The following is a 14,121-nucleotide window of genomic DNA, read 5'->3' as shown; positions in this document are numbered from 1 at the left end:
GTTAGGAGCCGAGAAGTAATGGGGTGGAGTAGCACAGAAGTAGACCTACTAACTGTCTCAGGCATTCATGGCGGCAATGATGGCAGCGTTCTTCAATTCAACAAACCAAGGGTTAAATGTGATGTGGAGTAGGAGGAGCAGTGTACTAGAAGTGGCTATGCTTTCTTTCAAATTTGTTTTTCAAATCTCTCAACCTCCTGTGTCGCTAGATCCGGACGAATTTATGCTCCAGATCGAACAGAGCAAAAGTCAAATGGAACAAAATGCCGAGCAATTTTTCTCGCTGAGATTGCCCTATGAGAATTTGTTTGGATCAAATTGATGTTTACATTTCGATTTTTTGTGATGTTTCAGTTTCAGACCAGAAATTTACCCTGAACCTGAAGAAAACCCTTGCTGCTGGAGCAATGTACAGTTGAAAACAAGTAAATGCAAAGTACAAGCTACACAGAATGACACAAGATTTCCAATGCTCTGCAAACAATAGTAGTTAAATTCTTTACCGTGTAGTATTCACTTCACAGATCGTTCAACACAAATTTCTCGTGAATTTCTTCGATTCCACTCCACACTCTCCGCGTGAATGAATGAATCAATCTAATGGCGGGAATGCACAAGAAGAACGAAGAGCTATGATGCTTCCATGGATGGATCATTTCACAGGTGTCCTCGGATCCACAGCAGCGTCCGCCGCGCGAACGACGGCGCCTCGTCGGCCCTCGAGCTGAGCCCGTTGCCGGCGCCTGCGCCGGGGACGGCCGCCGTGGCGGCGGCGGACTCGAGGTCCCAGTCCGCGACGCTGCCGCTCGCGCTCTTCTCGCTCTTGTCCCACGCCGACACGTTGTACTCCGACTCCGTGACGGGGCTCACGACGTCCGGGCGCAGCGGCTTCGGCGCCGCCGTTGCCCCGACGTCGCTCGCCGCGCGCTGCAGCACGGAGGAGAGCCGGAACGACGACGCGCGCCGGGAGGACGCGCCGTCCTTCCTGATCCGCGGCGCGCCGCGCATCCATATCTTGGAGAAGGAGAAGCTCTCCTTCTTCCCCACCTTGGCCGGCGGCTTCGGCGGCTGCGCCTGCGCGAGCTTGCCGCCGGGCAGCGCGTCGAGGCCGCGGAAGCTCTCCCGCTTGGAGTGGCAGTCGCACTCCGACATGGCGACCCGGTGGCCCGGCATCTGCGTCGTGGGGCGCTTCTTGGCCGGCGGCTTCACGGCGACGCGGAGCAGAGACCTCTCGTCCATGACGTACTCGTACGTCCCCATGGAGTAGCAACGCCGCACGTCCTGCTCGGGGTTGGCGCTGCTGCTGCCGCCGCAGCCGCCGCCGGCGGCGACTTCGGTGGCCTGACTCCGAAACTTGCCAAGCTTGACGGAGACGACCACCTCGTCCGCCTTCTCCGCCGCCTCTGCATGCTTCTGTTCCGGCTCTGCTTCTTCCTCCTGCTCCATGACGAGGCTGAGATGAGCCGACGACGCCGCGTCGAGGCGATCGGAGATGGAGCCCTCCGAGCCGGACTCGAGCACGAACAGCAGCGGGCTGCAGCCACCGCCGTAGGGGGAGAAGTCGGCGAGGAGGCTGCGGCGGCAGAGCGGGCAGGTGGAGTGCGACAGCAGCCACGTGTCGATGCAGTCGACGTGGAAGGCGTGGCTGCACTTGGGGAGGAGCCGGAGGCGGTCGTCGTCGGCGAACTCGCAGAGGCAGACCGCGCAGTCGAACGGGTCCTTCCTGCCGGCGCCGACGACGGCGCCGTAGAGGAACACCGGCAGCGTGTCGATGAAGGACTGGTCCACGCCGGCGTCGTGGAGGTGGAACAGCTGCTGGAGCTGCCCCTGGAAGGCGGTCACGTTCGCGTCGCCGCTGTCGGCGTCGCCGGCGTCACGCGGCGCCGGGCGGAGGATGAACCGGACGAGCAGATGCAGGAGCCCGGAGACGAAGAAAATAACAGCCAAGATCAAGATTATCAGCAGGATGCTAGGGCTGATCCTGCTCTGGAACGCCGTGTCAAATGACACCGGCGACGACGGCGGCGGCGGCGGCTGGAGCTGCAGCAATGGCGGCTGCGGCGGCGGAGGAGGCGGCGGGAGGTACGGAAGCGGGAGCTGCAGCGGCGACGTCGGCGGCAGGGCGGTGTAGTTGATGTGCGCATGCATTGTGTAGTGGCTCATGGCGGCGGCGGCGTGCAAGCGAGGGAAGAACAACGGGGAGGAGGTACGACGGCGACGACGACGACGAGCTCACCAGTCAACACCAACAATGGCGGCGTGGCCTTAATTAGGCTCTCGTCGCAGCGCATCTCCTCTTCCTCCGCGAAATGGAGGCGACGACGCAAGTGAAGAGAGAACTCATCATCATCATCATCCTCGTACGTCAACTCCGGTGGAGCTTGATCTTTGCAGATGAGGGAAAGGAACGAGGTGGTGGTTTAATTGGCGTACTGCAAGAACAGGGTGTGTAGTGTATGTCGAGATCGAGAGGGAGAAGAGAAGGGGAGAGAGAGAGGAGAGAAGAGGTTGGGAGGGGAGTCAATGTATAGGGGATGCTGGATCCATAATGTGGGAGCGAGGGAGAGAAAATGGAGGGGAGGAGGCCAGATGGAGTAAATGAAATTTATGAAAACCAAGATGGTCTTTTTATCCTTATCAGGACTTTTTTTTTGAAACAAAGTTTTCTTTAAGGAATTTAATCCTATAGAAAAATTTTCTATATGATTCTGGATGAAACGAATAGCTATCCATAAATCCTATATGAAATTTCTTAGAATTGGCTCAGAGCGTAGGGGAGGAATTTTAACATGTGGTTAGGTGGAGTAAATGAAATTTATGAAAGCGAAGAATCTTTTTCTAAATGTAAATTTTAGGAAACATCATATTTTATGGTAAAAGTTGTATGAAACCACATGTATTATGATTTGTAACTACATGTTTATGGTCTTGATGTTTTATAAAACCCACTTTTATTCAAATCTCAATTAATTTCGACATATCTGAAATAATATTTTTAAAAGTAGTGTAGAGCTAACTATCAACCTTAGGCAAGAACTCTAATTAAAGAAAATCACATACACTCTATGTATGTTTTAAAATTTTAAATAAATTCATACTCAATATACATAGGGGTATTTTGTGAAACTTTCGAACTATAATACATAATACTTGGTTAAATGCCACAAGTCAAAATATGTAGGGTTTTATGCAATTTTGACCATAAAACATGATGTTTCATAATAATTACTCTTTTGTATCCTTATTAGGACTTTTTTTTTGAAACAAAGGGTTCTTTGAGAAATTTAATCTTAGTAAAAAAAATGTCCGTGCGTTGCAACGGGTGAAGTCTATTTTAATCTTATTATTGTTATATGGTTTAGTTAAGATGAAATTCATTGTGTAAGTTCGCTTGGATATACATATTTTTGGAAAATCATGAGCTACAGTTAGGAGTCCGATCGTCTTAAGTTAACATGCGAGTTTTTTTAAACATATTTCTTATATGATTCATTCTATATTAACAAAAGTGAACGATCTTAAAAACCGACTCAAATACGGATATGTATTTCTAAAAGCAAACGAACTTAAAAACTGACTCATACACGGATGACGTATCAAAATACCGGTAAAAACATCTTCAATTTTTATAATAGTAGAGATTGAGTTTTTTTCTATATATGATTCTTGATCAAACGAATAGCTATCCAAAACTCGTATGAAATTTCTTAGAATTGGCTCAAAACATAGGGGGGGGGGGGAGGAATTTGAAATGTGGTCCAACCTCTTAGAAAAAAAATATTTGTGTCTTGTCTCTATTTTGATTCATGTGTTTTCCATGTTCGTTGTTTTTCCTTTTCGTGTCGCGGTGGCGAATACAGAAAATATATCAACGATTTTATTTCCTTCTTTGTTTTTCATTTCGCGTCGCTGTGGTGAATAAAAAAAAAAGAGAAAGACACGATTTTTTTCCCTTTGCCCTTTTTTCGGTGCGAATACAAAAAATAGAAAGACAATAAAAAGATCCAATTGATGGGGTTCTACTACCCTTGTTTCGCATATACTTACCACTACACTGCACTTGGATATGATTATAAGTTGCCCTATAGTACTTTTAACTTTTCCGCCATATGGTCAGCGCCATGGCATTGTTGCTAACCTATTGGGCGTCAGCGTCAAGTCCCATGGAGCTGAGCTCTCGATCTTTTTTTTTATTGATGTTTTTTGCATGATCCATTTTCAAAATAAGTTTTCGAAATGGTCCAATTTGTCAGATTTGTGGAAAAATCCCTAGGACAACTAAATACTAAATATGTGCACCGAATCCGTAATGAAAATCGTACAACCACAACTATTATATCTCAAGTGCCTTTCAAAAATATTGCTTTTTCTACAATATCTTGGCAAACATTTCTAGGTTTAAGAGCTAGTATACCAAATGGTATTGTTTTAAGTTTAATCGAAATCATTAAACTTTGTCACTGAAAATCATTTACATAATTTATATAATTAATTACATTAATTCAATGATACATGCTGGAGCCCCACGTTGATTTTCACAATGCAATTAATAGAGATGAATGAAGTACTTAGGGCACCCGCAATGGTTATCTATAGGCTCTTTACAAGAGATCTATGTCAGCATATTTTTCTACTTCGAAGAGATTAAATGAAGAGAGAGAGAGAGCAAAGCTATCTACTAACATAGAGATAGTCTATAGAGAAAAACGAGGCAATGGATTAGAGAGCTATAGAGACTCATGTAAACATACCATTGAGGTGGTTTACTATTAATCTAGTCTATTGCTGAGATGTACATGTTTTATAGAGAGCACCTTACTTTACCATTGCGGGTGCTCTTAGACCTGGTTTAGTTCCTAAATTTTTTTTCCCAAAAACATCATATCGAATCTTTTGACACATGTATGGAGCATTAAATATAGATAAAAACAAAAACTAATTGGACAGTTTGTATGGAAATCGCGAGACGAATCTTTTGAGCCTAATTAGTCCATGATTAGCCATAAGTGCTACAATAACCCGCATGTGCTAATGATGGATTAATTAGGCTTAATAAATTCGTCTCGCGGTTTCCAAGTGAGTTATAAAATTAGTTTTTTCATTCATGCCCGAAAACCCCTTTCGATATCCGGTCAAACATATGACACCAAAAATTTTCTTTTTCCCAATTAAACAGGGCCTTAGTTTGCACGGTCAATTAATTAGTCTGCCAATTTAACACACATGGCAGTTTGCATGGTCAATTGGCTCCGTCATTTTGAAACTATACTCCGGGTTAATGGAGATGCGTGACAGAACATGGAGGGTAGGTATGCATGATTAGTTCAGTGCAGTTGTGCACTGCTAGATGTGCCATAAACGACCCACCCCGGAGACATGGAGCATCGGCATGGACGACTGCAATTTTAATCTCTTTTATTTAAGTGTTCAACCTTCTTCTCTCACCAATAAGAATTCTCTTTTGAATAAACCAATGCCTTGAGCTATAAATATTTAATCTCGTCTATTAATGTGATCAACATCTTCTCACCAATAAGAATTCTCTTTTGAACAAACCAATGCCTTGAGAGCAATAAACAAGGGCAAGTGTAGCCGTACTACTTTGCCCTAACTAATCTAACGGTTAGGTTTTCTGTAACTAAGGTGGTCGTACGTGTGGACTTAGTAACAAAGGACAAACAGGACACAATGTTAGAGAAGATTGTGGGCTCTGCTTGGATCTTTCTGTAACCTAATTTTGACTTTGGAAAAGCCCCTTCAATCAGCATCCGGCTCGAAGCCCCATCAAATTCATCCTTAATTACCTTTTGATGTCTTATTACTTGCTGTTGCTGGGCTAAACTATGGGCTAATCATTGAAAGGAAGAACTGAGACGTCGGCTCCACACTTGGGTAACATGAAGTCATGAATGCACTTCATCCATAGGTCAACTTGCTAAGGGAATATCAGTAATACAACATGGTTAGAAACTCGCAGTTGAAATTGAAGATACTTTTTAGCCATGTGTGGTGGATCATGGATGTAGCTAGCCATCCATTTTACATGGACAACTCACTAGGTCGAAGTGGTTCTATTCACTTTGTTACTAGCATGTGCAATTAAAGAGCGAGACGTTGCAAGCTGCTAGAAACTCATCCTTTTTTTTCTACTTCTAGAATACACACACTAAACCAATTAGGCTTTCTGAAAAATCAATTAGGCAGGTTACTTTAGGCAGGTTACTTATTTGATTTGTATGCCAGCTTCAATGGTTCCGAAGACACTCAATTTAAAATAGGAGCGTACTATAGAACCTGTAATTTCAGAGACAAGTTCAACTATCCTATATTTTTACAACATTCAATTAATTATGATTCATGAATAAAATTAAGGTTCAGTTTCCAGAAGCCAAAGCACTAATTACAAGGCAGCCGTGCACATGAGAGAGGGAGGGTGATTACCATACGATCGAATTAGAGTTTTGGTTGTAAGGGAGAACAATTAAGTTAGAGAGTGGCCTGACCAAGAATAATAGTATCGAGGAGAGAGATGTTGGACGAAAGCTATACGAGAATGGCAAAACCAATAGTAGCATGGAGGTCCTCAAGCTAGAGGAAGAATGTACCAATGTTACAATATAATATATGATGAATTACAAAGTTGCTTCCAATGCCCACCAGATGTCCACAAAATTGTTGAACCGGAGACTATGAAAAAGAATAATAAGTGAATAGTACTACTACTTTGATATCTGAACATGAAAACCATGAAAGAACTTCATACCCACATTAATAGGCAGCATGTACAGATATTTTCAATCATTGTATTTCTGGCCTAAAAGTTATATCAAAAGCCAAGTTAATTAAGGTCTCGTTGTTGTTTTGAGTTAATTATTGTTGACCGATTATTATATGCACGCTTCTCAAGCTCCAAATGGTACCCTCCGTCCTACTAGATAAGGCGTGCACAGATTTTAAGATTTAACTCTTTAAATATTTGACCAATAATTATTTTATTAAAATTAAAATTTATATGATGAAAATAATATCATTATCATGATGATTTTGTTGTTATAAACATTATAGTATATGTGAAATTTGAAGTAAAACATTAATTTTGGAGAGTGCACCAAGTTTGACCGTGTCTTATTCACCGGAACGGAGAGGGTACGATTTTTATAATATCATTTCATTGGTATTTTTTTAGGAAACATTTTAAATCAACTTTTAAAATTATTAATATATTTAATTTATGTATTATGCTCTCGAATAATTTTCATAGAGTTTTATTCATTAGCAATCATCTATGGTCAGCTGGGCCTTATATAAGTTTTTTTGGTGGATTTACATAAAACAGATCATTTTAATTTAACATGCATTTCATATGTTAGTACAATTTTTTTAACGAATCGGCATGTAGTGCGTGTCAATTCTATTGAATAGAGTAGAAAAAAATTGTACAAGTATAGTTCTATACAGGCTAAAAGAAAATTTAAGTTAAGGCATTAAATCATAGAGCCTTTTCGCTCCTGCTAGGACTACCTAGGTATTGGCCTCCTCTTTAATCTTTGATGTCAGGTTTGTTACCGGTTCTTTATGCCTGAATACTCTGCGGTTATGCTCCTTTCAAACCTCCCATGACGTCAGTAAAATAATGCTGCATAAGCCCATTTTTTTGGCACCCCAGGCTTGCTGCTATCCCTGTCCACTATTCATAGATCGTTGTGGTTGTGGTTGTGTTCCAATTGGTTGGCCCAATCTGCTCCTAGGAGGTTCAAGTTGGCAATAATCCGGGCCTGTTTGGCATAGCTCCAGCTCCAGCTCCACCTTTCCTAGAGCTGGAGCTTAGCCAAACAGTTTTAACTCCATCAAAATTGGGAGTGGAGTTGGATGGAGCTTTCTCACAAAATGTACTAGAATTGTGGAGCTAGGTTTAGGCAGCTCCACAACTCCACTCCAGACTCAACTCATGGAGTTATATTTAGGAGTTGGAACTGTACCAAACAGGCCCTCCCTATATTCTCTTCGTATACCTAAATTAATTATGCCAATAGATGTAGCCACGTCTCGAGGGTATATCGGTACAGAGGCCAGTCGACATTGTTCGGCCATCCGTGTCTCGCTTGACAATCGAACATCCACATTCTATTTAAAACATGCACTTTCTTGATGCCCAAGACTTCTAGATGATCATCCCATATATGGTTTGTACTAGTGTATCAAGGAATCGCGCTGTGTAAATAGACGTCGCCATGTATTCCCTTTAGGTTGCGTGAGCTTCCATGTGATTTGGTATGCTTCGGTCAGAGAGCTGTACTTCGTACTCCCTTCGTTCCAGAACAACTTAATCTATACCTTTTCAAACATCCAACTTTTCCATCACATCAAAACTTTCTTACACACATAAACTTCCAACTTTTCCGTCACATCGTTCCAATTTCAACCAAACTTTCAATTTTGGCGTGAACTAAACACACCCCTACTTAAAAAATATGTAACTATTCCATCATTTCTTTTTCGTCCTTTCATCATCCCAAGTCACCACGTGTCCGATCCCATGCATAACGCGCCTCCAGCCATGCCCGGGCCGAACCCTAGCGCCACTTCCACGCGGATTTGCCTCCCCGTGTGTTTCCTCCTCCAATTGATTCTAAAAATCGATACACCGGTAACTACACCAGATCACTGATTTTCTACCTCCCGTAAACCAAAAGAACTTGTATAAATTTGAGTTCTTTCAAACAAAATTGATAAGCAATGCAAGACCGTAGTTAGTGTACTTGTAGTTATCTATTATGAGCAGCTCCTGTCCTGTTGCAAATCTTGAAGACAAATTGGTCACCTTGCTTATCATCGCAGTGATTAGTGAACTACGATCTTGTCAAGCATTCTCTTACTGACTTTTGGCATGTGACTTATCGATTTGGACAACTATCGAATTTGTCCATGATGAATGCTGAGCTCAATTTTCTCGTTAGAAATCTCAAGGGTGCATAAATCATAATAGATAATAAATTTTATGCTAGCAACACACATTGCCTGCACATCTTATTGTACTTGGGTAACGCAACTCTTGCAGGTAGTATGATTAGTGTCATCATGACACTGTCCTATTACATTAATTTGCCATTTTGTTGAGTTGATTGTAACCCTAGCAAACATAGCAGGGGTAGAAGCGATCTTCAGTAGAAGTATTGACAATAAAGTCATGTACTCTATATGACTTGTTTGTTTGATGTGTAATTTCTCCTTTTACATTAAAATCACATAAATCTTTGGATGATCTCCTGATCTAATGGCAAGTTGAGGCCAAGGCTCCCAGTCAATTTTACTGTGAGTAGGGGCAAATGCCCCCCTCGATAATTTTTATTTGTTAGTCAACTTAAGCGGTACATCTTGGGATTCACTCTTGCTACTTCCTGGTTCTGCACCTGGTCTATACACCAGTATGACACCACGTGGCTCGGTGGCTGGGCTTGTTTTTTTAACGTTGGTGTGTACGATTGAAGTGAATGCGCACGCTCCAGTGCACCACAACACCAGCACCACTAGTAGCTAGCTATCTAGGTTTCCCGAAATGATTGCTCCCAGGGGCGGATCCAGGAATAAAAAAAAATTAGGGAGCTCAATTATGCAGTTTCTTCAACCTCCAGCCATATAGAGACCTTTAGTTTATCATTTATGTTAAAAAATCGAAGGAGATGCTCTAGGGTATCCATGGGTCTTTTGGATGTAGGGGGGACTTGAGTCCCCTTGCACCCATGTTGGATCTGCCCCTGATCGCTCCGTGGGAAAAGCAGGGAGTACGAATGCCATGCTAATTTCATGCAAGTCTTGGTCACCTCAGGTGTCACATGCTATGATGCTAATGCATATAGGAAGATAAGCAGATTGTACTAGCTAGCACATCCAGAGATGAATGCAGTATACAAGTAGTATAATATAACACGCACCCACAGTCCCACGCTAGTTTCTTAATTATTGCAACTGTCAGCTAATTAATTAGGGTACGTAAGGAATTGAGAAAAAATAGGGGTACATAAGGAATATATATAATTGAGAAAATTATATATAAATATATATGGTATGTAAGGAATTTTCTCTTAATTTATTAATGCATTCGGTATATGCATATGAATATCTCTCTCCTCTTCGGATTCGGTGGAGCTAGCGGTTGTTTTCCTAGAGGTTGGGAGGGGGGCGCCAGCCATACTGGCGCTGCGCTAGGGGGGGCGGCACCAGCAGACGCGCGGAGGCAGAAGGATGTGGGGGGCCGAGGGGGGCGGGAGGCGGCGCTAGCCTCTCGCCCGAGGCAGAAGGCCGAGGGGGGGACAAGGGGGGCGGGAGGCGGCGCTAGCCACCCTGGCGCTGTACTAGGGGGTGCGGCGCCAGCCTCTCGCCCGAGGCGGAAGGCCGAGGGGGCGGGGGGAGGGCGGCGCCAGCCTTCCTGGCACCGTGCTTGGGGGGCGGCGCCAGTGTGGCTAGCGCCCTCTTTTGCCACGGCGCCCTCTTTTGCCACGTCACCCTTACACGTCGGCCCTATTACCACGGTGGCACGGGCACGGCGCCATGGTGGCTGGCGCCGTCATGTTGGGGGACGGCGCCAGCCACTCTGGCGCCCCAAAAGGGACCATTCCTGGTTTAAGTTTTCTAGGGGTCCATTTGTAAAATAAGTTTCCAAAAAAGACCAAAATGTAAAAATTTCAGCAAGATGTACCGCTTAAGTTGACTAACAAATAAAAATTATCGAGGGCGCATTTGCCTCCACTCACTGTAAAATCGACTGGGGGCCTTGGCCTCAACTTGCCATTAGATTAGGAGATCATCCAAAGATTTTTGTGATTTCAATGTAAAAGGAGAAATTACACATCAAACAAACAAGTCATATAAAGTACATGACTTTATTGTTAATACTTCTACTTAAGATCGCTTCTATCCCTGCTATGTTTGCTAGGGTTACAATCAACTCAACAAAATGGCAAATTAATGTAGTAGGACAGTGTCATGGTGACACTAATCATACTACATGCAAGAGTTGTGTTACTCAAGTACAATAAGATGTGCAGGCAGTGTGTTGCTAGCATAAAATTTATTATATATTATGATTTATGCACCCTTGAGATTTCTAACGAGAAAATTGAGCTCAACATTTATCATGGTCAAATTCGATAGTTGTGCAAATCGATAAGTCACATGTCAAAAGTCAATAAGAGAATGCTTGACAAGATCGTAGTTAACTAATCACTGCGATGATAAGCAAGGTGACCAATTTGTCTTCAAGATTTGCAATAGGCAGGAGCTGCTCATAATAGATAACTACAAGTACACTAACTATGGTCTTACAATGCTTATCAATCTATTATATTATTAAAACAGCTTTGAAAGGAGCCACCACGCTCGCTGTGGGGGCTAGAAATTCCCACATTAATTGGAGAAAAAGAAAAAAAAAGAAAAGGAGAGTCCAAGTAGAAATACAATATAAAAATAGCTGAAATTCGGAATTAAAAATAATCAATATTTAAAGAAGTTTCCGTATAAGAACCCAATACGAGATTAATCAAAATTCAAAATAAAATAAAATAAAATCTAAAATTAGAAAAGAAAATGATAGTTCAAGTAGGAATACAATTTTAAAATAGCTGAAATTCGGAATTAAAAATAAGAAATATTAAAAGGGGAGTCCATAAAAGAACCCAATACGAGATTAATTAAAATTTTGAATAAAAATAAAAATAAAATTCGAAATTAGCAAAAAAAAAAGTTCAAGTAGGAATACAATTTAAAATTAGCTGAAATTCGGAATTAAAAATAAGCAATATTGAAAGAAGAATCTATATAAGAACCCAATACGAGATTAATTAAAATTCAGAATAAAAATAAAATAATATTCAAAATTAGAAAAACTAAAAGAGAATTCAAGTATGAATACAATTTTGAAACAACTGAAACTGAAAATAGAAAATAAAAATATTAAAAGAACACAATACGATATTAATTAAAATTTGAAAAAAAATAAATTCTGAAATAGAAAAAGAAAATTAAGATTTCAATTAGGAATACAATTTATAAATAACTAAAATTTGTGATAAAAATAAAGACTATTGAAAGAAAAGACATCTAAAACATATGACGAGATAAATTAAGTAACATGCCTATAAAGGAGTAGAGTGGTGGCGGTTGATACGACATATAAAAAATGTTAATAAAACACCAAATATAATCCTAATGACGATTGAAAGAAGGGACAACAAGCAAGTCGTGAAGCAAACGAGTAAGGCAGTTGCCGGGACTTCTAGAAAGTAAAAAAAATGAACCCCATTGATAATCATATTCGATTTTTAATATCCCAATGATAATAAAAAGGAGAAGCAGCTGACGGGGTGTATAGGAGTATATATATAGTTGTAGAGCCGCCGACGGTTAACGGGACTTCTAGAAAATAAAAAATTAATCCTAACCATAGTTATGTTCGACTTTTAGAATCACAATGACAATAAAGAGTAGGCGGCGGATGGGCCGTAGAGAAGCATAGTGGCATCGTTTGACGAGACAATAAACTTTAAAAACTACAAGCTCAAAATTTTTAAAGGTTCGGAACTTCCAATTTTTTTTAAAAAAAACAATGATAATCATGTTCGATTTTAAAATCTCAATGACAATAAAGAAGGGAGGCAGTGGGCAAGCCATAGAGAAGTACAATGGCAAAGCCGCTGACGGTTTGGCGGGACTTCTAGAAAGTAAAAATAAACCCAAACGATAATTATGTTCGATTTTTAAAATCTCAATGACAATAAAGAGAAAAAACTTGACGGGACGTTTAGAAATTATAAAAACGAAACCCAACATGACAATAAACTCTAAAATCTATTTTTTTTCGAACGGTCAGTCGTTGCCGACGTTTTATATAAAGAAGAAGGTAACTCTAAAAACTATATGATCCAATTTTTAAAGGTTCCAAGGAGAATAAATAGAAATAGTGGTAGATCGAGCGAGCAAATAAAGAAGGAGATGACATAAGGGGTAGCAATTGGTGTGACTTTTAAAAAGCTATATAATTAGAAACACAGGGACAATAAGGTTTGGTCTTTAAAAGTCTTAAGACAATGAGATATCTATTTAATAAATTTTAAGTAAAATCATAATTAAAAAAATAATTTTGTTTGGGTGCTAGCCACGCAATTGCGCGGGCCACCCAGCTAGTTTTGTTTGAAAGAACTCAACTTTATACAAGTTTTTTTGGTTTACGGGAGGTAGAAAATCAGTGATCCGGTGTAGTTACCGGTACCAGTTTAACATTTCTTTACCGGTTCAAACATTGTATGGGCACGCGGCAGGACCGCCTTCCGGAGGTTGAAGACGATTGCTATGCTAGCTGGGTCTACGGCTGCACTTGTGGGCTAGGCGAAGAAAGGCAGGCCAAGCGGCGGGAGGAAGTGGACTAGGCTGGGGCTAAAATGGAACGAAGAAATGAGCTTTCGGCCAAAAATTAAGGAAGGATTTTCATCAATTTTTTCAATTATAATATATATATAGCGATCCCAATATTTAAATTTATTGCTCAGATCCTATTTGACTTTGTGCCAATAAAAAAACACTTTTATCCCTTGCAACACACGGTTATTTTTTCTTTCTACTAATAGGTTGCATTCCATATATGGAGCGACGGGAGTACAAATTTTCATCGACAAGTTGTTAAAATATCATCAAGATTGAATTATGTGATGTGACCCTTCATCCTAATTCTGGCGCAAGATCTTTGACTATCCGAAAACCCGGAAAACAACAAGTTGGAGATGAAACACGTGGATATATATATATGGTGCTCCCTAAACAATGGCTAATGTCCTGACAAGAAGCTGCATGGATCCAAATGTGTATTTGTTGCCTTGAAACCCCACTCAGAGAGAGGAGGAGATGTACGTAATTTATACTTTCTCATTTGTCTATTGTGAGGCGTATTTTGCTTTCTTCTTCTAGTATTACGATACGTAGTAGTACTTCACATTGGGACGTACCGTGCGACCGAGAGACATGGACTCATGGAGGCATGTAGCTCTGCCTTGTGGTTAGAGCGTCGTTGTCGTCCATAAATACGCTCCAACTTCCGGATTCAATGGAGAGTACGTCGAGGCAGTACATCAT

General features: G+C 41.3%; 1 protein-coding gene across 1 annotated transcript; it reads right to left on the bottom strand.

Annotated features, from left to right (window-relative positions):
• Positions 1-463: 463 nt before the first annotated feature.
• On the bottom strand, positions 464-2,539 carry LOC4345705 (RING-H2 finger protein ATL13). The gene has a single exon (XM_015793534.3). It carries the CDS (start codon positions 2,161-2,163, stop codon positions 658-660), a length of 1,506 nt encoding a protein of 501 aa, XP_015649020.1. The 5' UTR covers positions 2,164-2,539; the 3' UTR covers positions 464-657.
• Between the last annotated feature and the right edge of the window lie 11,582 nt (positions 2,540-14,121).

Source organism: Oryza sativa, chromosome 8 (assembly GCF_034140825.1).
Source record: "Oryza sativa Japonica Group chromosome 8, ASM3414082v1".
Classification (NCBI taxonomy): domain Eukaryota; kingdom Viridiplantae; phylum Streptophyta; class Magnoliopsida; order Poales; family Poaceae; genus Oryza; species Oryza sativa.
Note: the sequence above shows the minus strand (reverse complement) of the source record. Positions and strands in the feature narration are given on the sequence as shown.

Coding starts and splice junctions, on each gene's coding strand:
- LOC4345705 (XM_015793534.3), bottom strand. CDS start 2,163: ATGAGCCACTACACAATGCATGCGCACATCAACTACACCGCCCTGCCG.